This window comes from Symphalangus syndactylus, chromosome 19 (assembly GCF_028878055.3).
Source record: "Symphalangus syndactylus isolate Jambi chromosome 19, NHGRI_mSymSyn1-v2.1_pri, whole genome shotgun sequence".
NCBI lineage: Eukaryota > Metazoa > Chordata > Mammalia > Primates > Hylobatidae > Symphalangus > Symphalangus syndactylus.
In genome coordinates this window covers 25,738,895-25,763,248 of record NC_072434.2, presented here as the reverse complement: position 1 = coordinate 25,763,248, position 24,354 = coordinate 25,738,895, and the positions used below count along the sequence as shown (strand labels likewise).

Sequence of the window (24,354 nt, the reverse complement as noted above, 5' to 3'; positions counted from 1 at the left end):
GCAGTTCAGGTTTCCTCATCAGTGCACGTTCCTTTCATTCCAGTTCAAGCCTGCTTTCTAATCCCCAAAGCCTGGCACTGCAACCTTCTGGGAAGGCAGTTTGGAAGTTGATGGGTTTCTAGTGCTGCCTTGAGTATTATCAACAGATCAGTGATAGCAAAGCTGATGGAGCATGGTATATCAGATAAACCACGATTTTTATTAAGAAAAAAAGCCTGTTCTTGTTTTATGTCTTAGAGCAAACAATTGTACCTCATATTTATCTATCTATTCTTTACAATGTTTCTGTTGATAGAATTTTATTTTAATAATAAAGTAACAAGTTGACAACTCATCATTACCAAGTTACATGCTATTCAGCCTCTTCACACTCAGTATTTATCCTCCCTGTCCTTTTGAACCACTGTTACTGTTTTAGGTCAATTCTTCACAATGGCCACATTTCTTGCTTTGCTTTTACTCTTTGGCTTTTTCATTTACTTGTAAGGGGATAACTTACCTAGTCTATGCTTTCTCACATGCATTCATTCTAACTTCTGCTCACCACTTTCTTACAGTTCCTGACTCATATCTCTAAGACACCACTCACATTTTAATACCATGTTTTCCCTTAGCACTTGCCATTTTTCTACCTTCCTGAAAGCCTTCCTGAGGTTTTCAGCTTTTAAACTTGCCTTCTTCTCCCAACACTTTCACACTTAGTTCTTTTTTTGTCATTCTTTTTCCAAGCGTTAAGCAATATAACTATTTGGAAAATATTTCTCTTCAAAAATTGCACCAGAACCCTCCAACATCATTTTACTTTTAAACATTCTAAAACTGTATATTTTATAAAATAGACACATTCCTAGTTGCTCTAAAATGAAATGTTTCCCCTCTCCCTCCTCCTTTACATACATCCAGTCTTCAGAATCTGCTGTTTTGACATCTAAGATACGTTCCAGATTGAGCTCATCCGTTCTTTTCCTTGGTTAGGTTTATTTCAACTCTTGTGTGTACTACTACACAACCTCCCAGACGTTCTACATATAGAAGTTGTTCTCGAAGTTGTTCTGAACATTGCCTTTGAAATAACTTTTCTAAAATAGACCTATGCTGCAGTTCTGAAGAGCCTTGAGAGCTTCCCACTACACAGAGAGTAATTTTAGCCTCTCCCTGAAAGCCCTTCACGATTTGGGCCCATGACAGTGGCCATGTCCTCACACATTCCACCAAAGCCTTCTATTTCCTCTAATAAATCTTCCTCATTTCTTATACAAGTCATTTCTTTCCCCCTGAAATGTCCTTCCCCCACTTCACAATGTCTACTCTGAAGTTCTGCTATACTTTTTAAGAACTTGTTCAAATATCACCCAACACAAGAAGCGTTTCCAGGTTCCTTTCTGGCTGGAATAATAGTTCCACACTGCTGCAGTAATTATATTCATTATGTTTGTACTAGTTGACACCTGTATTAAAGAATACCCCATAATTCTTTCCTATTTTACATATATCTATGTTTTTGCCCCCCCTGACTAAAATGTTAGTTTCTAAAGGACAGAGTATTGTTTTATATTTATTCTTTAATTCATCAATACTTTCTGAGTTTCTATTAGATGTCAGTTAGTGGATTAAGAAGAGGAGCCCTCAGCCGGGCGCGGTGGCTCACGCCTGTAATCCCAGCACTTTGGGAGGCCGAGGCGGGCGGATCACGAGGTCAGGAGATCGAGACCACGGTGAAACCCCATCTCTACTAGAAATACAAAAAATTAGCCGGGCGTGGTGGCGGGCGCCTGTAGTCCCAGCTACTCGGAGAGGCTGAGGCAGGAGAATGGCGTGAACCCGGGAGGCGGAGCTTGCAGTGAGCCGAGATTGCGCCACTGCACTCCAGACTGGGCGACAGAGCGAGACTCTGTCTCAAAAAAAAAAAAAAAAAAAAATACAAAAAATTAGCCGGGCATGGTGGCGGGCGCCTATAATCCCAGCTACTCATGAACCCAGGAGGCAGAGCTTGCAGTGAGCCGGGATCGCACCACTGCACTCCAGCCTGGGTGACAGAGCGAGTCTCCGTCTCAAAAAAAAAAAAAAAAAAGAAGCCTCCTTCCTCTAAGAGCCTGACTCAGTATTTGTGAGTAACGGCTGCTTAATCAACTGTTACTAAATTGTTCTAAGTTTTGCAATTCTTCCATATATTTCTGGGCACCCTTCCCCATCCTGAAACTCAGGTAAATGAATATTAAATAAGAATTCACTTTCTGTATTATCTTATATATACTCTATGATGCTAGAATGCTTATGTCAAATGGAAAATTACTTTATCAAGTGACTTAATTATCAATACTATCTAAAAGTTATAGGAAATATTTTAAAAGCTTATAAAACAATAGTTGTATGAAAAGCTCCTTGTTTCTATGCCATACTGAGGTGTCTCTTCTTTGGTGAGAGTTATGGCAGGTGAATTTCAATATTTTTAAAATTTTTGAATAAAAATAAGAAATTTTTGTGGGTCTGGCTTGGAAGTGCTTTGTTTACAATGGTCACATTTAAAAATCAATACAGTTCATTAAGATAGTGTCTTCCATTTTCTGCTTCTATCTCAATATTGTGAATGGTGATTAAAAGGAATAGATATAAAATCAAATTAATGTTTCCTTCATTTCAACTATAGTATTGTGTAATAGTCTTATATTTGTAAAAAACACAGCTTGAGGCCGGGCGCGGTGGCTCAAGCCTGTAATCCCAGCACTTTGGGAGGCCCAGGCGGGCGGATCACGAGGTCAGGAGATCGAGACCATCCTGGCTAACACGGTGAAACCCCGTCTCTACTAAAAATACAAAAAAATTAGTCGGGCGTGTTGGCGGGCGCCTGTAGTCCCAGCTACTCGGGAGGCTGAGGCAGGAGAATGGCGTGAACCCCGGGGGACAGAGCCTGCAGTGAGCCGAGATCGCGCCACTGCACTCTAGCCTGGGGGACAGAGCAAGACTCCGTCTCAAAAAAAATAAAAAAAAAAAAAAAACACAGCTTGAAAAACTATATTTTACAATGTATGTTTTTTAAATATTTTAATTAAATTGGATTTTAATGAATCCTTTCAGTGGTCTAAATTTAGGCATAAAAGATGGAAAGGGTGGCCAGGTACGGTGGCTCACGCCTGTAATCCCAGCAGTTTTGGAGGCTGAGGCGGGTACGAGGTCAGGAGATGGATAGCATCCTGGCCAACATGGTGAAACTACATCTCTACTAAAAATACAAAAATTAGCTGGACGAAGTAGCATGAGCCTGTAGTCCCAGATACTCGGGAGGCTGAGGCAGGAGAATTGCTTGAACTTGGGAGGCAGAGGTTGCAGTGAGCCGAGATTGTGCCATTGCACTCCAGCCTGAGCGACAGGGTGAGACCCCGTCTCAAAAAAAAAAAAAATAAAAGCTAGAAAGAGTATATTCTAAATGTGAAATGTAGTCAAATTCCATCATAAGGCACTTCACCTTACAGTGAATTCATTTATACTGTGGGTTGTATCACATCCCTGCAGGGTCCAATGGGAATGAGTCCCCTTTTCTCACTGTAACACTTACATCCACAATGAGGATGCTTTCCTTGTCAATCCCTGATATAATAGTGTTGTTCCCCATTTGACTATATTCTTCCCTTGTTTTCTATGAAATCAGCTACATGTTATTATTTCACCTTTTCAACTGACATATATAAAACTTTCTTGAAAACAGAATTTAAACGAGAGACTCATAAGGCAGATAAAAATCGGGTCTATTATTAGCTGGTTAGACATATATAAAACTTTCTTGAAAACAGAATTTAAACGAGAGTCTCATAAGGCAGATAAAAATCGGGTCTATTGTTAGCTGGTTAGGCTTGTTCGGGTAAAAAATAAAATGCAGTCATAGGCTTGCTCACCAATCTCCTACACAAGTAGAATGGCCTATGTTCTAGTAGCTCATCGGTGTTTCTCAGCCCTGACTACTCATTAGCAATTACCCAGGGAGCTCTGAAACAGAGGTGCTCAGACTCTACTTTCAGAGGGTCAAATTTAATTGATGAGTCTAATGTATAGCCAGGGCTGGCGGCCAAATATTAAGTTCATGTGAACTTTATTTGGAAACTTTTCTTGAACTATACCATCATTTAGACACACAAGGATGCGTGTTTATTTCATTGCTATCCCATGACCACCAGTGTTTGTGGCAGCTCAGGCCAACTAACGAGGACCCCAAAGAAGGTCTATAGAACCAAGGGAAAAGCCAGAGTTGAGAAGGAAAGAAAAAAGACCATCAGCAATCAGCATGGATACGCTGGAGTGCTCTGCCTCAACTTAGACCTCCTGATGAATCCTGGAAACTGTATTGCAATGACCTAGCTGCTGTGCACTACATCCAAATTTAGAGTGATCATAAAGAACTCCTCTTACAGAAAAAAACCTGTGTTCCTCTGAGCAGCAAAGTAAGAAACGGTAATAAATTTTAAAAGGCAGAGAGGTAGAAGGGGAAAAAGAGCTGTAGCACATAGACAGGGTTCACACTGCGTGAATTCTCCTCTGTGCACTCCATTGTGCTTCATGGGCAGTGATTCATGAACTGCAGAAATGGGCTCAGAGAGAGCCACTGAAGAGGCTGGTGAGAATCTGCTGTGCATAAGCAAAAACTCCAATTGAAGCTGAAAGTAAGTGGATGCAAACTTTTTTAATGAAAAGAATATTAGCTCTAAGCATGTGACTGCTTTTAGTTCAATTTTATGCAATGAATCATTTCATAATTGAGGCCTTCTTTAGAATTAGCCAGATTGATTAATGTACATTTTTCTCGTTCAGATACCTGCAGTAAGAGAAAAATAGGGCTGTAAGAGGGCAGAGAAAGGCCAGTTCAATGTATGTTGAAGCAAATCAATGTGGAAAAATATCTTATTCCTCTATTATAAAATAGATCTTTGGTATAAAAATAATCTTTTGGGAAATAAGAAAATGCACTATATTCAATGTACTTTTCAATTATATGATGAATTTCCTTGCAGAAATAAAAATGTACAAAAATTCGTTATATAGTCAAGGAAACGTATTTGTACTTACAGAGTAGTTAGAAGACTAGTTAGTTCATGGAGACTAGTTAGGAGGCCATTGTGATAACCCAGGTATAAGGTTTTAGGACCTGGCCTGGGAGAGTGGCCATGGGCATGAAAGGAAAGAGAAGGTATAATGTCTCTAGAAACAAGACTCACTTAACATTTATCAAGGTCAGAGTATTTTCAAACTTATTGTATCCAAGGAAAGCTTGAAATATCTGATATGAAACAAATGCATTAAAAGTTTAACTGGCATTGTCAACTTAATAAGCTTACAATGTAGATCAATGGGTCTCAAGTTTTGGCACGTATCAGACTCACCTATACAGCTTATCATTAAAATACAGTTTTCAATTCAACAGATCTGAGGTGGTGGTCCAAGAATATGCATTTAAAACAAGTTCCCATGTGATGCTGATGCTGTTAGTTTGGGGACTACACTTTGAGAACCACTGACATAGACAATTATGTGGATTTCCATGTGACATCCTTGACTGTTATTTCACGAAGTCCATGAGGCAAGGAAACACAAATCAATAAAAGCAGGCTTTTATATAACACACTTATTGATTGCTAGTAACAGTTCTAGGTACTTGATGATATGATTTGAGTGATTGCCTCCTCCAAAACTCATGTGTTGGAGACATAATCACCAATGCAATAGTATTGAGAGGTGGGAAATAAGAGGAGGTATTTAGGCCATGAGGATGGAGCCTTCAGGAATGGATTAATACCATAATAAAAAGGGCTTCTGGGAGTGGGTTCACCCCCTTCCACTCTTCTGCCATGTGAGGAACAATGTTCCTATCCTCTGGAGGATGCAGGCTTCAAGGCACCATCTTGGATGTGGGACTTTACTAGACACCAAACCTACTGGCACCTTGGTCTTGAATTTTTAGACATCCAGAGCTATGAGAAATAAATTTCTGTTCTTTATAAATTACCCAATCCTATATATTCTGTTATAGCAGCACCAGATGGACTATAAGACACATGATATGGATTTTTTAAATATTTGTTGAATTCATTAGATCATTAATTTATTCAACACATATATATTGAGTACCTCAATGAATTGGGCGTTGTTCTATGTTCTGAAAATGAAAGACTAAAGAGAAGTGATGACAAAGTCTCTTACATTCTGCAAGGAAGAGATAGATGTCTATAAAACAAGTAATAGATATACTGTATATAGTAGGTTAGAGGGTAACAACTGCATGGAGAAAAGTAAAACAAAATAATGGTATTAGGGATTAACTTTAGGTAGAATGATCAAGAAAGTCTTCACTGAGAAGGTGACATGTGAATAAAGTTCTAAAGAGGAGAGGATGGGAACCAAGGAAATGTCTTCTGGAATAGCATTCCAGGCAGAGGAACAGCAGATGCAAGGGCCCTGAGGTAAAGAGTCCTTGTAATGTTTGAGGAGCAGCAATAAAGTTAGTGTGACTGGAGTGAAGGAGGAAGGAGATAGGTCAGAGCAATAATGAGGTCAGACTGTTTGGGACCTTGTAGGCCATTGTAGGGACTTTGGATTTTACTTTAAGTGAGATGGGAGGTTATTGGAGAGTTCTGAGCGGAGAACTGGAATGATTTGACTTACATTTTAACAAGGTCACTCTGCTTATTATGTTGAAGATACGCTGCAGGGGGTGATAAGCATGGAATTCAAGTGTCTAAGGGAAGTCAATACAATAGTCCAAGAAAATCCACTCCTGGGGGGAGGGAAGAGTGAAAGAGACCTATCAAGTTTTTTGTTTGTTTTTTGTTTTAATTTTTTTTTTAGATGGAGTCTCTCTCTGTTGCCCAAGCTGGAGTGCAGTGGTGCAATCTCGGCTCACTGCAGCCTCCGCCTCCCAGGTTCAAGCAATTCTCCTGCCTCAGCCTCCTTAGTAGCTGGGATTACAGGAGCGTGCCACCACGCCCGGCTAATTTTTTGCATTTTTAGTAGAGATGGCATTTCACCATGTTAGCCAGGGTGACCTCGATCTCCTGAGCCTGTGATCCGCCGCCTCGGCCTCCCAAAGTGGTGGGATTACAGGCATGAGCCACCGCGCTCAGCCCCTATCAAGTTTTAACAGTATCTTTCTCCCCTCCCTGTTCCACCCTTAACATTTAAGATGGAAATTAACAAAGAAGGATCATGGATCATGCAAATGAAATGAAAGCATGCCTTTCTCTCTCTGCCCTCTATTGTCCTCTGATGGCAATGTCTAGATTATTCAGAACAAATCTGTCCCTTAGAATATTCTAGCAAGAATGCAGTCTTTCTTAGTAGCTTCTATCAACCATATTACCATGCAGTGTCTTTCACGTGCACAACTGCAACATATTTTACCTCCCTGGGTTACACGATGGTTACTCATTTAAAGTGTCCTATCAGCAGTTCTTTTACTTTTAATGATATTTCATGTTCCTCTTGGGCCTTCTCCAATAGTCCTCATCCATGCTGATGCATAAGTCTAAGAGGTATGATGTAACTAACTGATACTGCTATTACAGTGGCACATATCAAAGACATAATTCGAATTTCAGTCATTGTGGAGATTTGAATCTGGGCTTGGCGTTCTATCTTTTCTAAATATATTTTGATCAACTAAATCACTTTGAAGGCATCTGTGGCAAATAATATAGATAACTTAATGGTCATGGGAAATAATTTGAGGAAAATAAAATATGTTATTAAATATAAGCTTATTTCATGAGAAATAATATTATTATATCAAAGAAAAATGGTTGTTTTATATGTGCTTAATTATGAAATTGATAATGTTTTATGGTGTCTTATAAAGAAAATTAAACACTTGTTCAGGCTTTTGCTCAGAACTAGAGTCATTTGAAGTAGTTTTTATGAAGAAATGAGGTTTCCAGATTTTGACAAATGTTTGTTGAGTGAGTGCACAAAATAACAAATATTCACTCAGCAAATATTTTATTTGCAATGCACTGCGCATTGTGCTGGACTTCGGAGACATAAAAGTGACTAAGATAAAATTTATTCCTGACAAAATGCTCACAAATTATTCTGGGATCAGGAATGTAAACAACAATTACCATCTGTCTATAAACATCATGCTGTGGAAGCACAAAGAAAGAAGCTGGTAATGTTGGTTGGAGTCAGGAAATATTCCTAGGAAAAAAAATGGCCTATGAGTAGAGCAAAAATGCATCCCTTTCAGAATGTAAAACTGAAACTTGTATCTTCTGCCTACATTTACTATTATTATTTGAACAATAATATGTTGAATATCAAGGGAGAAGGCCTGCAGAGATAGTCTGGAAAGGGGTTGCTATGATCTGAAAAGTTTGGTCCTTCTAAAATGTATATGTTGAAATGCTGTCCAAGGCGATAGTATGAAAAGGTGAGGCTTTTGGGAGGCAATTAGGTCATTGCGGGGAAGCTCTCATAAATAGGCTATGTGCCCTTATAAAAGAGCCCCAAGAGAGATCCCTCACCCCTTCTACCATGTGAGGACATAGAAAGAAATCATCATCTATGAGCCAGAAAGACAGCTTTCTCTCTGACATGAGACTGCTATTTCTCCTAGTGCCTACCTAGTTATCAGCAGGGTGTGTGCGCAGGTCCGAATGCAAAGGGGATGAGCTGAAAAACATATAGTAATATAAAGAACGGATGTGGTGGAAAGATGAATTTGGAAGCAGAAGACAGGGATTCCAGGCTCAGCCTAGATGTTCTCTAGTGGTCTGGTACTGATAAATAACAATTATGAACTTCCATTTCCTCATTCAAACATTGGCATGGTAATACAACCTAACTCTTAGGGTCATGGTGAGAATGAAATGGATTAACAGAAGTTTTTCCATAGACTATTTAGGCTATGAAAGTGTTAATTGCCAATATTTCTGTCTCTTAAAACATTGCTGCTAATGAATACCTATGGCATCTAAACAATGTTTGACTTTGTTTTTTACAGGTATCATTTTCTTATACTTGAATTGCTTTTAAGTAATCTTATACCTGATTACTTGAAAGTATTATTTTTTGAATACTGTTAGAACCCAACTCAGGAACACATTAACTGAAGTTCGGTCAAAATCTCTCTGCCGCACTTATAAATTTAAAGTGTGATATTTTAATATGCCTAGGCAAGAATTCAACTTCTAAAATGGCCATATCATAAAATAAAGAACTAAGAAATTACTACTATTTTAACAATTTTATATATTTAGGAATAGTAATTATCCTAATGAAGAGAAACATAAGAAAGTAATTTGCTATGATTAAAACATAATTATGGAAGTATGAAAATATATAATGTTTAATATTGATGTATTTAACATAAAATGAGAATATTGTAATTTTTCTATAATCTTTCAAAAAAACATAAAATTAAAGCATAAACCATTCATAAAAGTAGTGTATTTTTCAAACATAGCATCTTGGAGTCTCTGAAATGGGCTACTCCAGCTTTTAGAATTTGATATATTTTGCTATTTTCATAATTATTTTAAAAAGTATGTGTGTATATATATGTATAAAATATAGAAACTGTATGGGGAAAGTCATTCCTATTAACTTGGGAAAATAATATATTACTATCTTATGGTAAATTTTATGACATTTATGATGCAAGTGAAGGGGGATAAATGGCACACAGATGGATTTAGAGAAAAATGGCTGGAGAAGAGGAATGAAGAATGAGCTTACAGAATGAGAAGAAACTGTTCTCCAAACAGACAACTGTAATCATTAGATACAAGGAATTAGGAGAATTTCCTCCCAATGCCCCATTCCTAGGGCTGACAAAGAGAAGACATTCTTTCTTTCTCTTCCTAGAATTAGTTTCAGCCTCCATGATATTCTGGGAAGATGGTTGTGAAACAATGTCAAGAGCATTCTTAAACTTTCACTGATGGTAAAATGGTACCAAACAGGACACAATATGACAAGGATTAAGAAAACCTGAAAAAAAATGTTTAATATGGAAACCACAGGTTATTCCAGTTTTGTCTAGCAGTAAAGCAAAACGTGTAGAAACAAAAAGGATTATAATAGTTGCAATAACAAAATAATAAAATATAATCAAATTGTTAAATAAAATAATGACAAAGTATTAATAATATTTATTAAGACAAATTTTCTGTATCATCAGATTTAATACATTATCAGTCTTACATACATTTCAGATATCATTAAGAAAGAAAAAATTATTTGGTTAAGTTGTAACATGAGGCTAAGACACTGCTGATTGTAAAGTGCATCTCGGTTCTAGAGATGTTAAAAATGTGAGGGAGTAAAAAAGGAGTCTTAGAGTTGACAAAATTCGGCAGTCCTTCAGAGACAGAATCCTGGGCTTGTAAAATCTGCTTTAAGTGAGTGATTCAAAAAGAGAATTTTGTTATTTTTGGTGTCCTTAGGAAAGGTGTGTCTAAATTCACAAGCCAGAAATCTCATTGGCTAAAACGCCAAAGATGTTCCCACTGAAAATAATAATTATCCACCTTTAATCTCTTATAACATCTTGCTAAACATTGTTATGCTTATGTTATTAATCAGAGCAGGAAGTCATCCAGCCTCTCCTTATTGCTTTAGGATGTTAAACAGATTGACTATAATATCTAGGAGGAGAACTTACTGTAAATCTATCACTATAATGAAAACCGAATGCTACAGTTCCACATTGCTCTGATACTTGTGTCACTGACTTGCACTGATAACTGTTGTACTTGATATACATAAAAAGCCCCCAAATAGCGTGCATAATTATTATTCAAAAGAAAAATATTATGCATAGGGGCCTGTTAGGCATCAAATACATTGAATGGAATCTGAAATTTAAGATGATAGTCTGAAGCCAGACTACAATGATTTCCAAAGCGTGGACTCTGCAGATAATGAGAAAGGCATTCAGAATGGTTTATCAACACCTTGCTGCGTGCATGGTGTGCTCCCTGCCCACTGTAAAGAATGATGAAGACAGCGTCAGAGTCAAGACCTGTTCCATCCTGATAGGATATAATGTCCATTATCTTGTGGCACAGAATGTTAACATGGATCTCTGAATGCCGAAAGATGCCAATTGGAGTGCAAAGTCTCTAAATACTGATCAGAAGTTCGTGGCACAATCATTCTGAAAGCATAATAGGTTTTAAACATTTGCCAAAGCCACAAATTTGGCTTGTGGGCTTTTGATTTATGGCCCAGGCTTGTGGAAGCTCTGAGAAGCTCTGTTTGGCATACAGTTTGACTTCCTGTAGAGGTGGTTGATTATTCCATAGCTGTGACTTGATTATTCATGCATTCAACATTTATTGAGCACTTTTTAAATATTCAAGAATATGTGCTAAATGCCACAGATATTGGTGTTAAAGGTCAAAGACCCTGACCTCAAGGAGCTCACAATTTTGTAGATAAAATAGAAAAATAAGCAATTGAGGACAATATATATAGACATTTATATTAAGGGGAATTTTGAGAGCACAGTGAAGCAGCATTAGAGGCAAATATAAGTAACTATAGTTTCCAGAATCATGGGATACACAAACTGGATATTTGGGAACTAACTGGAGCTAGCCTGGGGAAGGAGGGAGTGAGGAGTGGGGCATTACAAGTAAGGGAAATACCTATATGCAGCCTAGAGTTTTGAGATGCAGTGGAGCTGTGAGGCCACTGCTGTGGGTGGCACCAGTAGAATCTACATCTTTTAGAAGCTTCTACTGCATTGCAAGGCAATTGTCCTTTATTTCAGAGACAGGGAGATAGAGAGGGGATGATGTCAAAAATTTAAGCAGACGATGGTACAATCATACTTGTACTTTATGTGATCACATTTCTATAGAAATGTAGACAGTGACTGTGAAAAGAGAAATCAATAGTAGTGAGAGCAGATGAGACATGATGAGGGTTGAATTAAGGTCACAGCGATAAGGATGGCACCTTAGATACATTTCTAAGAGAGAAATGATGAGATCTAATGACTAATTAGGATACTGGGAATAGTAGCAAATAAGATGATAACTCCTAGGACTATGGCTTGGATGACCTGGATGATAATACCATTCACTGAGAGGAGAGTTTTGGCAGGGATGGGGGTGGCGCAGATCAGCACGGGTGGAGAGAGGAAGGTTATCATTATTTGGAATTGTGGAATGATGCCTGTATTAGTCCATTTTCACTCTGCTAATAAAGATATACCCTAGACTGGGTGATTTATATAGGAAAAAGGTTTAATTAACTCACAGTTCCACATGGCTAGGGAGGTCTTGCAGTCATGGCAGGAGGTAAGGAGGAACAAGTCCTGTCTTACATGGATGGCAGCAGGCAAAGAGAGAGCTTGTGCAGGGAAAGTCCCCCTAATAAAACCATCAGATCTTGTGAGACTTATTCACTATCACAAGAACAGCACAGGAAAGACCTGCCCCCATGATTCAATTACCTCCCACCGGGTCCATCCCACAACACCTGGGAATTCAAGGTGGGATTTGGATGGGGACACAGCCAATGCCTGTGAGATAACTCAATGCCATTGAGATATCAATGCCTGTGAGATAACTGAAGAAGACATTCTAGACAGTATCAGAAGGATGATCTGGGCCAGACGCAGTGGCTCATGCCTGTAATCCCAGCACTTTGGGAGGCTGAGGCAGGCGGATCACTTGAGGTCAGGAGTTTGAGACCAGCCTGACCAACATGGTGAAACCCCATCTCTACTAAAAATACAAAAATTAGCCGAGCATGGTGGCATGTGCCTGTAGTCCCAGCTACTTGGAAGGCTGAGGCATGAGAATTGCTTGAACCTGGGAGGCAGAGGTTGCAGCGAGCCAAGATAGCACCACTGGTGACAAAGTGAAATGAGTGAGACTCCATCTCAGGAAAAAAAAAAAAAAGAAAAGAAAAGAAGGGTGACCTGGTCTGGAGGTACAGAATGCTAATGTATATCTACATTTGCTTATGTGAAAACGTTACAGGGAAAAAATCTTTCTGACTTCTGTTAGAATGATCACCTGTTTCTCTACCTATAGTCTCTTCTCAACTACAAATAGATAAACCAAACATTTTTTTTTTCCCAATGCACCTTTAATCCCATGGCTTTTGCTGAAACTTGGCATTTATTCAATGAAACCACTTTCCACACAATTCTCTTTAAAGAGTTCTTATCTCCATGATTCTTAAGGCCAAGAGGGGAGGTTGGCTTTCTTGCTAAAATCACTGTTCCTATGAGTCCACTGGTGGAACATTTAACTTCAGTTTTAAAAGGATGGTTTCATTGGGTGGACAAGGGGGAAAAAGCATTCCAGACAGAGATCAGTGTGTACAAAAACTTTGAGTAGTAGAGGTATATGGTAGGTTTGAGGAAAAGCAAACAGTCTGGTATGACATATGACTAGCATGTAGAGTGATAACCGAATTTTAATAGGAAATAAAACAAAATATTAAAAAGGTTGATATAAGTTTTCACTTTACTCGAATGCAGTTAGAAGCCATTGGAATTGTATGGACCATGCTTTTGGAATTTCGTGAGCTTCTTATTCTCAGTCACCTTCATCTTTATTCCACTGCAGCCATACATTGATCCAATTTCAAGTTAGACCCTGGCGTCATTCAAACCTGCTTTACAACCGAAATTATCACCACATCCTGAGGCTTCTCATTTCCTTGCTACTATTGAACTTTTAGCAGGACCTCTGTCGCCTGGCCTTTCCATACCCATACTCTGTCTCACTCCTTCTCTATCTTGACATCTCCCCAGCAATCATGGACTTCATGAGAAGCATCTCAGGGATGTGTCCGTCATTGCTCTCTAAACATTCTTGTTTTTGACCTTCAACTTTCCAGTACTGGAAAGCCCCATTTTCTACCTTCTTCTGCTCTAGCTATAAGGCTATTAATCCACTTCAAATATTTATTACCTAATTTTAGCTATATATTTACTATTGCTCTGTGGCTTTTTCTACATTAATTGTTGATTTTTTTTAATGGTATTTGACACGCTGGCTGCTCCAAATTTTTCCAGTCTCTATATTTTATACTCCCAGTAATGTCATTTATATTTAGTGATAAGTGAATTTAAGGTTATTCTAAATTCTCTTTTAGAGTTGTCTTTGCTTCCAGTCACTTTTCAAACATTTTTTATTCTACCTACCCTGAAGAATTAAGGATGGAATGCAGGAAATGACAAACACACTATAGTAATACCTACCATTGATGTAGCATTTACTGTATCCAGCCTCGTTGTTAGTAGTGACAGAACTGAGCTCAGTCCTGCATGGTCTACCTAAAAAATTTATGTTCTTTCCACTCTTCCATGACCTTAGTTATGCCAAGTAAAATAACCATGGAAAATCTCATTCACAGACTGTGTTAGAAATAGCTAAGCCTCAAAGAGCAAGCCATTTACCTAGAAACAAGTGCTGTTGCAAAAGTTTCCACTTTTACGGACATAAATTTAATGTTTAAGTTTTTTATTTTTAAAAAAACAATCAAATTTAATATGCTAGCTTCTCTTTTAAGTTGGTTATTTGTTGAATCTAGTAACAGTTGTAAATAATAGACGGTGTTAGAATATCCTGCTGCATTTTCTGTCAAGAAAAATGGGCACAAATCAATTGAACTACTACTGACTTCTGAGTTTTTTGGAAATCTTTTAATATCATTTTAATATATAATTTATTATTTGGGGTTAGAAACACAGAAATAAAGATGGATAAGTATAGACAGTCCTCCTTTTGTGTCTTTTAAAGCCTGTATGGAAATGCAATTATTGTACATCAAATACTATTTGACATTTGTTATTGTATATAATATATTTGATATTGTATATGAAATACTATTTGACAAATATTAAATTTGACACTTAAGAAAATAGTTTGTTATTTAAATACTACTATAACTTGTATAAATCATAAACTTATTTTGCTTGGCAAATAATACCTACTAATTTTGGGGGGATAAGTACAATTTTTTTAATGTAACATTACCTTAAAATGAAGTGTTAATAGCTTTTAATGATGCCATTAATTACATTAAGTCATCAGTTTTTGTATTTAAAGGTAGTATTTTACAAAAAGAAAAATTAAGATAAAAATGTCTATGCAAAATGAGCACTTAGATCAATAATTGCACATTATATTTGTACAATAGATTTTTTTGTGGAAAAAAGTGTTTTTTCTCTAGCAAATACTTAGTATGTATCAGGTACTGTTATAAGTTCTTTCAAACACATTTAATTAGAATAAGAGTCCTTTGAGATAATAACCACTATTGTCTTTTTCACCTGAGGAAGCTGAAACATGGAAAGGCTGAGAAGCTTGCCCAAGGTCATACAGCTAATAAGTGGCTGTGCCAGGATCCCGACTCAACTGTCTGGCTTTGGAGTCTGAGCTCTTACCCACTGTTCTCTCTGCTCCTTTACTAAATTAAGTGTTTAAAAATAATGGAAAAACATCGACCAGCCACTTTTAGGCTTCCAACAAAAGTGCAGTTAACAATAAACTTTGTTCTAAAAATGACTTATTTGTTTTCACGACTAAACATCACAAGCTGTTGTATGCAATAATTCTTTGTAACAGCTGCTCTGCCTTGTGCAACTTCCCACAAGCACACCAAAAGTTAATATCAATTACAATTAAGGGGGAAAATTATTTTGGGTAACAGAACATTTGACAAGTGCTCTGGTAAACAAAGCATTGTCAAATTGCTAAATTATGAACACTATGCTAAAACTTTTTCTGTTTTTCCTGTGCTGACTTTTTTAAAAGGTGTAAACTGTGAATTGGAAATTGATGAATGTTGGTCCCAGCCTTGTTTAAATGGTGCAACTTGTCAGGATGCTCTGGGGGCCTATTTCTGCGACTGTGCCCCTGGATTCCTAGGGGATCACTGTGAACTCAACATTGATGAGTGTGCCAGTCAACCGTGCCTCCATGGAGGGCTGTGTGTGGATGGAGAAAACAGGTACATTTTCTCTGGCATTGGGTGATTGGTTTAGAACTCCCTGACCAAGAACTATTTTACCACTCTGTTGAATTTAGAGCTCTCACATTCTCGGCTTAAAATTTGGGGTGTAACTTTATACTTTAACTGATGAAAACATTCAGATTTCACTAAAAAGGGTATTCTTGGAGACCATCTGTCTCAAGAGGGAAGATTTTACAAGTCATTCTTGTAATAGTTTAGAACTGCTTATCCTATGGAAAATGGCCAATTTTTCAATTCCATGAAATAAACCTGTTGTAGATAAGAAAGGTGCAAAAAACAAAGCTAGAGATTATTATATATGTGTATGTAAGTTTGTATCTATATGTCAAGGATATAAATCAGATGCCAGCAATAAATCCTTTTAAAATGTTATATCAACCGTGTTGGAAAGGGCAGTGATACTTAATTACTTATATCTTGAATTAATTTCCATGTGTTCAGGGAATTGGGTGAATATTTTTGAGAAAGCATAATGGTGAGAAACAGCCATGTGATTCTGCTTCAAATTGAAGTCTATCATTGGCTTTCAGGCAAAATGGAACAGCAATAAATTACATCTCAATATGATGAATATAATAAATGTGTGTAACAGTAATGGAGCCCATATAAAACATTTTTAAAAGAACGTTCTAATACTTATTTAAGCCACAACACCAAAGAACTTTCTAATCTTTATTTAAGCCACGATACTGAGTTACCAAATGCATAACAATTTTTAACAAGATTAACACTTAAAATTATCTTGTTTGATCCTTCAACAGCTCAGTGGAAGGCAAGATGAGTATTTATGTTTCCATATACAACAAGGAGTCTAAAGTTTAGGGAAGTGAGAAGACACCCACAAGTTCACACAATTAATTCTTTGCAAAAGGAAGACCAGAATGGTTTTCCTTTATTTAGTAAATAAGACATAATTTATCCCAAATCTAATTTCAAAGTGAATCGGAGTCAAAAGGAGAGCAATAAAAGGCACACATGCTTCAAAAATTTGCAACAAAATAATGCCTTTTTTTTTTTTTTTTGAGATGGAGCCTTGCTGTGTCACCCAGGCTGGAGTGCAGTGGTGTGATCTTGGTTCACTGCAACCTCCGCCTCCCGGTTCAAGCAATTCTCCTGCCTCAGTCTCCCGAGTAGCTGGTATTACATATGCCCACCACCATGCCTGGCTAATTTTGGCATTTTTAGTAGAGATAGGGTTTCACCATGTTGGCAAGGCTGGTCTTGAACTCCTGAAAGCAGATGATCCCCCCACCTCCACCTCCCAAAGTGTTGGGATTACAGGCATGAGCCACTGCGCCTGGCCCTCAAATTTTAATAGAACAATGTGGTTGTACATTCTTTTAAAAATATAACTTTTAATTACATTCCATGTCTTGTCTTTGACTTTTAGTTGTGCCCCAATAATGCTCTAGGGGCGTAAATCTACATTCCTGGAGACAGGTAACTGGCCAACACAGAGACAGACAGGTCACAATGGAAGTTTCCACACAAGGCCTCCTAGAGGAAAAGGAGGCTTACCCCTCCAGACTTCACTGTTTCCAGAAAGCATCAGGACAGAAATGACACAACATTTTGATTCCAGTGGAAATGTAAACAAAACAAGGCTGAAACTTTGCTATCTTTTATTCTCCTCATTTGAATATGCCATGAATAATTTCCCTATTGTACCATTATCTCTTATTGCCTAAATGTTGAGATGATAGTCATAAGATCAATCCAATACAACCTGACTTTATTTTCCCACAAAAATTTAAAATGCTTGCTATGAGATATATTGGAAAATCAGAACTGAAAAAAAAAAAAAAAGAATTTCTTGCAGACCAAAGGAATTATGCAAATGGAGCTTCTAATTCCGTGAGGTCCACTAGTCAGCCAGCCAAGCCCTTTGAGCACAGGGTTCTTGTCGCTAATGTTTTACCTATACTAGATTTTTAGTAGGTATTTTTAATTGAGCAAATGGAATACTGAATAGATTTCTAACAACACATGTGAAGATTATAGTCACTTATAATACTTGCTTTGGTGATAAAAACATACACAGCCATAGTGAAGAGGACTCTACCTGCCTTATAAATTCATAGATATTCTTTTCCCAAGACCCTCATTTTGCCTAAGCTGAGTGTGCAGGTCCATTTTTTACAATACTAAATCCTTGAGGACACCCCCACCTAAATTAAAAGTCTCCTCTTAATAAAATCAACAACTTTCTTCATTAGATTTGTATTTTGGGGCTATTTGATAATTCCAGTCAATCCGTTAATAATTAGAAACAGTAAGGCTTAAATATTCTTGCAATCTAAAAATAAGAGAACATCATAAGTCACAATTCATTTAATAAAGGCTTTTCCTGAGTTTTTCATAATTTATGGTTTCATTTTTCATATGGAACCTTATTAATGGGCTCTCTGTATAACAGAGTGCCATGATGGTATAAATCATTCTCTACCAACTTAAAAAATATTAACAATTTCATTAAGTGCTATTTAGTAGCAACATATTTAGTACCTTCAGCTATGTGGGATACTGTGTCTATTCTTTATATGCATACTTAATTGTCACAATAAGCTTGTAACATAGGTACTATATTCAATTTATGAATGAAGAAACTGAATAGTCATGGTTTGCATGAAGCTGTACTTTAAATTTTCTAAAGATAATAAGACATTAATACGGAAATAAATCATGCATTCAGTCCTGTATAGATAATTCCCCAGAGTTTCTGAGGTAGTAAGACTATGCCATGGGTCTTGGGTTGATGGACAGATGAAGAAACAGTATAAAGATACCTGATCTCAATATGACCAAGAGTTGACATGAAAATTTCATTTACTTTCCAGATATAGCTGTAACTGCACGGGTAGTGGATTCACAGGGACACACTGTGAGACCTTGATGCCTCTTTGTTGGTCAAAACCTTGTTACAATAATGCTACATGTGAGGACAGTGTTGACAATTACACTTGTCACTGCTGGCCTGGTGAGTGACAAAATACCTTCCACCAATTATTTTTCATTTGTTTAGAATAAACATATCGCTTATAGCAAATGACATGAAAAATTGTTGTTGTTAAATGTTTTAAATCAATTATTTCTTGTAGCTATTATTGTTTAGTTTTATTCTTCAGTGCTCACACATATTTACTGCTATACTAAATATTGTCTAAAGTAGGTTACCAAGCTGCCCAATGCTCATAACCCTCTAGAGGAAAAGAGGGGAAAAATCAATGGAAAGATGAAATTCAGCATGATCTTCATGGAGAAAAATTCACTGGAAGATGCTCTCTTTTCTTCCAAGATGTTCTCTTATATGGCAGGAATATATAGAAACCCATGAAATAATGTTAAACTATTAGGAACTTGTATTGTCTTAGGCACTTGCAATGTAACAAGTTATATTTGTTAATATAATAAACAGTTAATTATCTATAAACCATAACTAAAGTTTACATATAGAGGATAATTAGACTTGAGTGTAGAGGTGATACAAGAATCAATAGAAAACAGTATGTAACATTTGTGTTACATTACAGGCCATAGGCAAATATTGATGCTAATTTTGGGAAACAAACTGCCTGACATACAGCTTTGCATTGCATAACAACATTTTGGTCAATGACGGACCACATGTACAACCGTGGTCCTGTAAGATTACAATGGAGCTGAACAATTCCTACTGCCTAGTGATGTCATGGCCGTCTTAATATTGCAGTATCACTCACTATCCGTGGGATTCTGGTGGTCCTTCAGGAAGTATTCCAAAAGAAGGCCTTCTTATCATAGGAGATGACAGCTTCATGTGTGTTATTGCTGCTGAAGACATTTCAGTGGGACAAGATGTGGAGGTAGAAGACAGTGATATTTATGATCCTGACTCCATGTAGGCCTAGACTATGGTGTGTGTTTGGGTCTTAATTTTTAATAAAAAGTTTAAAAGCTTAAAAAATTCAAAATAGAATAAGATGTAAAGAAATTATGTATTATTTATTTATTTATTTATTTATATTTTTTGAAACTGAGTCTCTCTATGTCGCCCAGGCTGGAGTGCAGTGGCATGATCTCCGCTCACTATAAGCTCCGCCTACTGGGTTCACACCATTCTCCTGCCTCAGCCTCCCGAGTAGCTGGGACTACAGGCGCCCGCCACCATGCCCGGCTAATTTTTTGTATTTTTAGTAGAGATGGGTTTCATTGTGTTAGCCAGGATGGTCTCAATCTCCTGACTTCGTGATCCGCCCGCCTCAGCCTCCCAAAGTGCTGGGATTATAGGCATAAGCCACTGCGCCTGGCCCATGAAGAAATTATTTTATACAGCTGTACATGTGTTTGTGATTTAAGCTAAACATTATTTAAGAGCCAAAAGGTTTACAAATTTGAAAAATTTATAAAGTAAAAAAGTTCTAGTACACTAAGTTTAGTTTTTTATTTAAGACAGAAAATTTTCTAATAAACCTAGAGTAGCCTAAGCATACAGTATTTATAAAATCTACAGTAGTATACATGATTTTATCTATGTCTCTTGGACAATAGGTTATCTTTCAACCAGAAGCTACTACTGATTAGATTGACTAGTCTCCACGTTTCCTTTCCACCCACAAGATTATCATTTTCTTAGACAATAAAGTTAGTGGGGAGAGAGAGCCAGATGATCAGTAAGCTTATAAAACTAGGCCTTGAGTAATCATAAGTTTATCATTTTTTTCCCAGTAAATAAAGCAAGAAGAGATAGGAGATGCTGTTGCAGGCTTTCACATTCATTCATTACTCATTGACACTCAGAGCAACTTCCAGACCTCCAAGCTCTATTCATGTTAGTACCCTACACAGGTGTACCACTAAAAAAATCTTTTATACTGTGTTTTTATTGTACCTTTTGTATGTTTAAGTATGTTTAGATACACAAATACCATTGTGTTTCAATTGCCTACAGTATTCAGTACAGTAACATGCTGTACAGGTTTATAGCCTAGCAGCAATAGACTATACCCTACAGCCTAGGTGTGTAGTAAGCTATAACATGTAGGTCTGTATAAGTCCACTCTATGATGTTCACACCATGATGAAATTGTGTAATGACTTATTTCTCAGAGCAAATGTTTGTCTTTAAGTGATGCACGACTCTATTTTTTAAACGCTAATTCTCATTAGGATTTTTTGACAAAAATAAAAGATACAGCATCTCCTATCTCTTCTTACTTTATTTGCTGGGAAAAAAATGATAAACTTATGATTACTCGAGGCCTAGTTTTATAAGTTTACTGATCATCTGGCTCTCTCTCCCCACTAACTTTATTGTCTAAGAAAATGATAATCTTGTGGGTGGAAAGGAAACGTGGACACTAGTCAATCTAATCAGTAGTAGCTTCTGGCTGAAAGATATCCTATTGTCTAAGAGACATTTAACATCTGTGGTTAAATATATTTTATAGGAAAAAGAAATGAAAATATAAAAGGAAGTTTGGAATGCTGTGGCTTGGAAATCTATATATGTTATGGCTTCCCATTTGCAGATAATAAATGAAGAATATTTGCTAACCTTTGGTCATCAACTTGACTTAAAACTGAAAATTTTCCAAACTATGTAGTTTCATGTTCTTGTCACCAACCAACACTCATGAAAGATCTCTGTCCAGAAGCAGAGTGTGGAGTGGATGGTTTAGGAGTAGGATATGTTTCCTGTTTATTAACTGAGTGAACTCAGGTGAGTTTCCTCTTCATCTTTAAGTTCCTCATCTGCAAAAGAGGGATAAAAATACTTTACTTGTAGTATTATTATGAAAAGTAAAATTGTAAAAATAGAGCCTTGTACATATTAAGCACTCAAAAAAGGGCAACTATGTAGCAAGTTCTATACCATGAGGTGGAAATTATGTAGGAGGGTGGGAGTTTGTAATGGAGTCAGGCAGTTAAGAACACCTACCTCAAGAAACCCAGTTAGTACATGTTCCATTCATTCATGGATTCAAGCATTTAAGCCACATGGATTTCAGTGGCTAATACAATAGGGATCTGGGAATATAAAAGGTATCGTCCCTTCCTCCAAGGAGCCTAAATTCCAGTAGTAAGACATATGTCAAAATGTATATAGTACAATTTTTGGTACAATAAGAGGTTATAGTAAATTCTGTAAAAATGAATAGAGAAGTAGTACAGGGATAGCTTGATCAAAGAGGCACCATTTTAGATAAGCTAAAGATGACTAAGTTCTATAAATGTACTCACTAGCTGTGTGACTTTGGACAAATTACTGCTCTGAGCCTCAGTTTCCTCATTTATAATATCCACAGGACAGAGCTGTTTCAGAGATAAATCCAGTAATGTATATAAAACTCCTGGCTTATCCTGGACCATAGTAAGCACTAAATAAAAGTTAAATAAATATCAAAATTAGGAAGTTGTGTAGTCCATTACTTATTTAAGAAATGAAGAACGGAAGGAGAAGAAGAAAGAAAGGAGCAAGAAAGGTGGCAGGCACACATAGAAAAGAGCATGTCTGGCTGGGCACCTTGGCTCACACTTGTAATGCCAGCACTTTGGGAGACCAAAGCAGGCAGATCACTTGAGGTCAGGAGTTTTGAGACCAGCCTGGCTAACATGGTGAAACCCCATCTCTACTAAAAATACAAAAAAAAAAAAAATATATTAGCCGTGTGTGGCAGTGCACACCTGTAGTCCCAGCTACTCAGGAGGCTGAGGCAGGAGAATCGCTTCAACCCGGGAGGCAGAGGTTGCGGTGAGCCGAGATCGCGCCACTGCACTCCAGCCTGTACTCCAGGGTGAAAGGGTGAGTTCGCAAAAAAAAAAAAAAAGAAAAGAAAAGAGAAGAAAAGAGCATGTCCAATTGTGGAACTTTGAGTGATTGCAAAAATACTGGACTGTGTAGGGCTGGAGGTAGAAACATGGAACTGGGGAGCAGGACTAAAGCCAGATCACAAAACTCCATATCTGCCCTGCCAACTATGGGGCAGAGAAATAACAAAATTTGCTTTCTTAATTTCAAAAGAGTTCCCTGGCTTCGTGGCAGATGATCAAAGAAAATAAAACTAAAGGCAGGGAAATCTAGTGAGAAGATTCCTAGGTAGTTTGAAGAGATGAGCCTGTTTGCTGGGATGAAGACAATAGTGATTGGTGTTGGGGCGGGGGGTAGTCCTGAGAGTCACATAGGAGACGGAAATGATGTGGGGAGTGAGAAAAGGGCACAGGTTTAGGACAGTTCTGCCTTCTGGGTTTCCGCCTTGAGTTACTGCATGGATAGTAATTTTGCCTAGACAGAACACCCTGAATACCCTTGTAACCTATCTTGCTGTTGTATACAAAGATAAAAGTTAACACTACAAACTACTCTATATCTGAGAAAAGGAGACCACTTCTTCAGATCATGACTCCACTGCCACAGAACACAATGGCAAGAATCCACTGCTATAATTGCCTAGGGTCCTCATTTCAGAAGTAATTAATAATTACAAGAAGTGTCAGTCACGTTAAATGCTTACCTTAAAAGATTTCCTGATGCCCAGATGTGATTGTAATTGTTAACAAACAAATATAAGAACCCCGGGGATGTGACTCAGTACCGTGTTGTTTATTTGTTCGGAGTTTTATAGAAAAACTTGTTAAAACTATTGAATATAGCCTTGACTGAAGGAGTCTATTTATATACATGGTTAAAAAAAGCAGCAAATAAAATCCCCACAGGGCCTCAGTGGTGGGGATAGGACTGGCAAGACTATAAATCAGAACCTTCCTAATGTTCATGATTGGAATGAGATAATGCATGAGCCAGAAAAGCCAAAAAAGGATTTATGATGATTCTAAATTACTCCCTAACCTGGCTTATGTGTGTCTCGAGTCTTAGAATGAGAAGAAAATTGAAAATAGTCCAGCCTTTCTTCAATAAGTCCATTGTGGCACAACAAATACCAGTTAATAAAAACTTATTGTAAAAACTATTATTTAATGTATTTGAAGAACCTTAAGTATGAAATAATATTCAAAAGGTAGACATTCAGGTTTAAGAGACTCTGAATGATCTTTGTTGGGGTGGGGGGTCACTATAAAGGATTGTTGGGTCTTGATCTGACATGTTCTTTTAGTTTCCTTTTTTTTTTTTTAAATTTTTGACTCTAAGTTTCTTCTTCAGATTGTTGAGAAAGGCCCCAAGGGTCTTTTTGTAAAAAATATATTACACTGTTGAGCTGCAGAATTTATGTTGTGATTATGATTTAACATATGATCTCATTTAGGTGTTTATTAAAATTAATACAAAATGAGAAATCACATTATAATCTCATTATTTGCTTATTAATAGTCAATTCCCTGGTTTATGTGCTAAACTAGGATTATAATCTAAATTGTTATTTTCAATTTTTGAGT

The 24,354-nt window shown here is 37.2% G+C and overlaps 1 protein-coding gene across 5 annotated transcripts in view; it reads left to right on the top strand.

Moving 5' to 3' along the window:
• CRB1 (crumbs cell polarity complex component 1) overlaps nt 1–24,354 on the top strand; it is a 218,105-nt gene that overhangs the window by 58,949 nt on the left and 134,802 nt on the right. For 4 of the 5 annotated variants that reach the window (XM_055234170.2, XM_055234169.2, XM_055234174.2 and 1 more), the window contains exons 3-4: nt 15,765–15,960; nt 18,822–18,961. The exons of the other annotated variant lie outside the window; for it this stretch is intronic. In XM_055234170.2, coding sequence (XP_055090145.1) covers nt 15,765–15,960; nt 18,822–18,961 — 336 coding nt within the window. The remainder of the gene's footprint in view (nt 1–15,764; nt 15,961–18,821; nt 18,962–24,354) is intronic. 5 annotated transcript variants of the gene reach the window in all.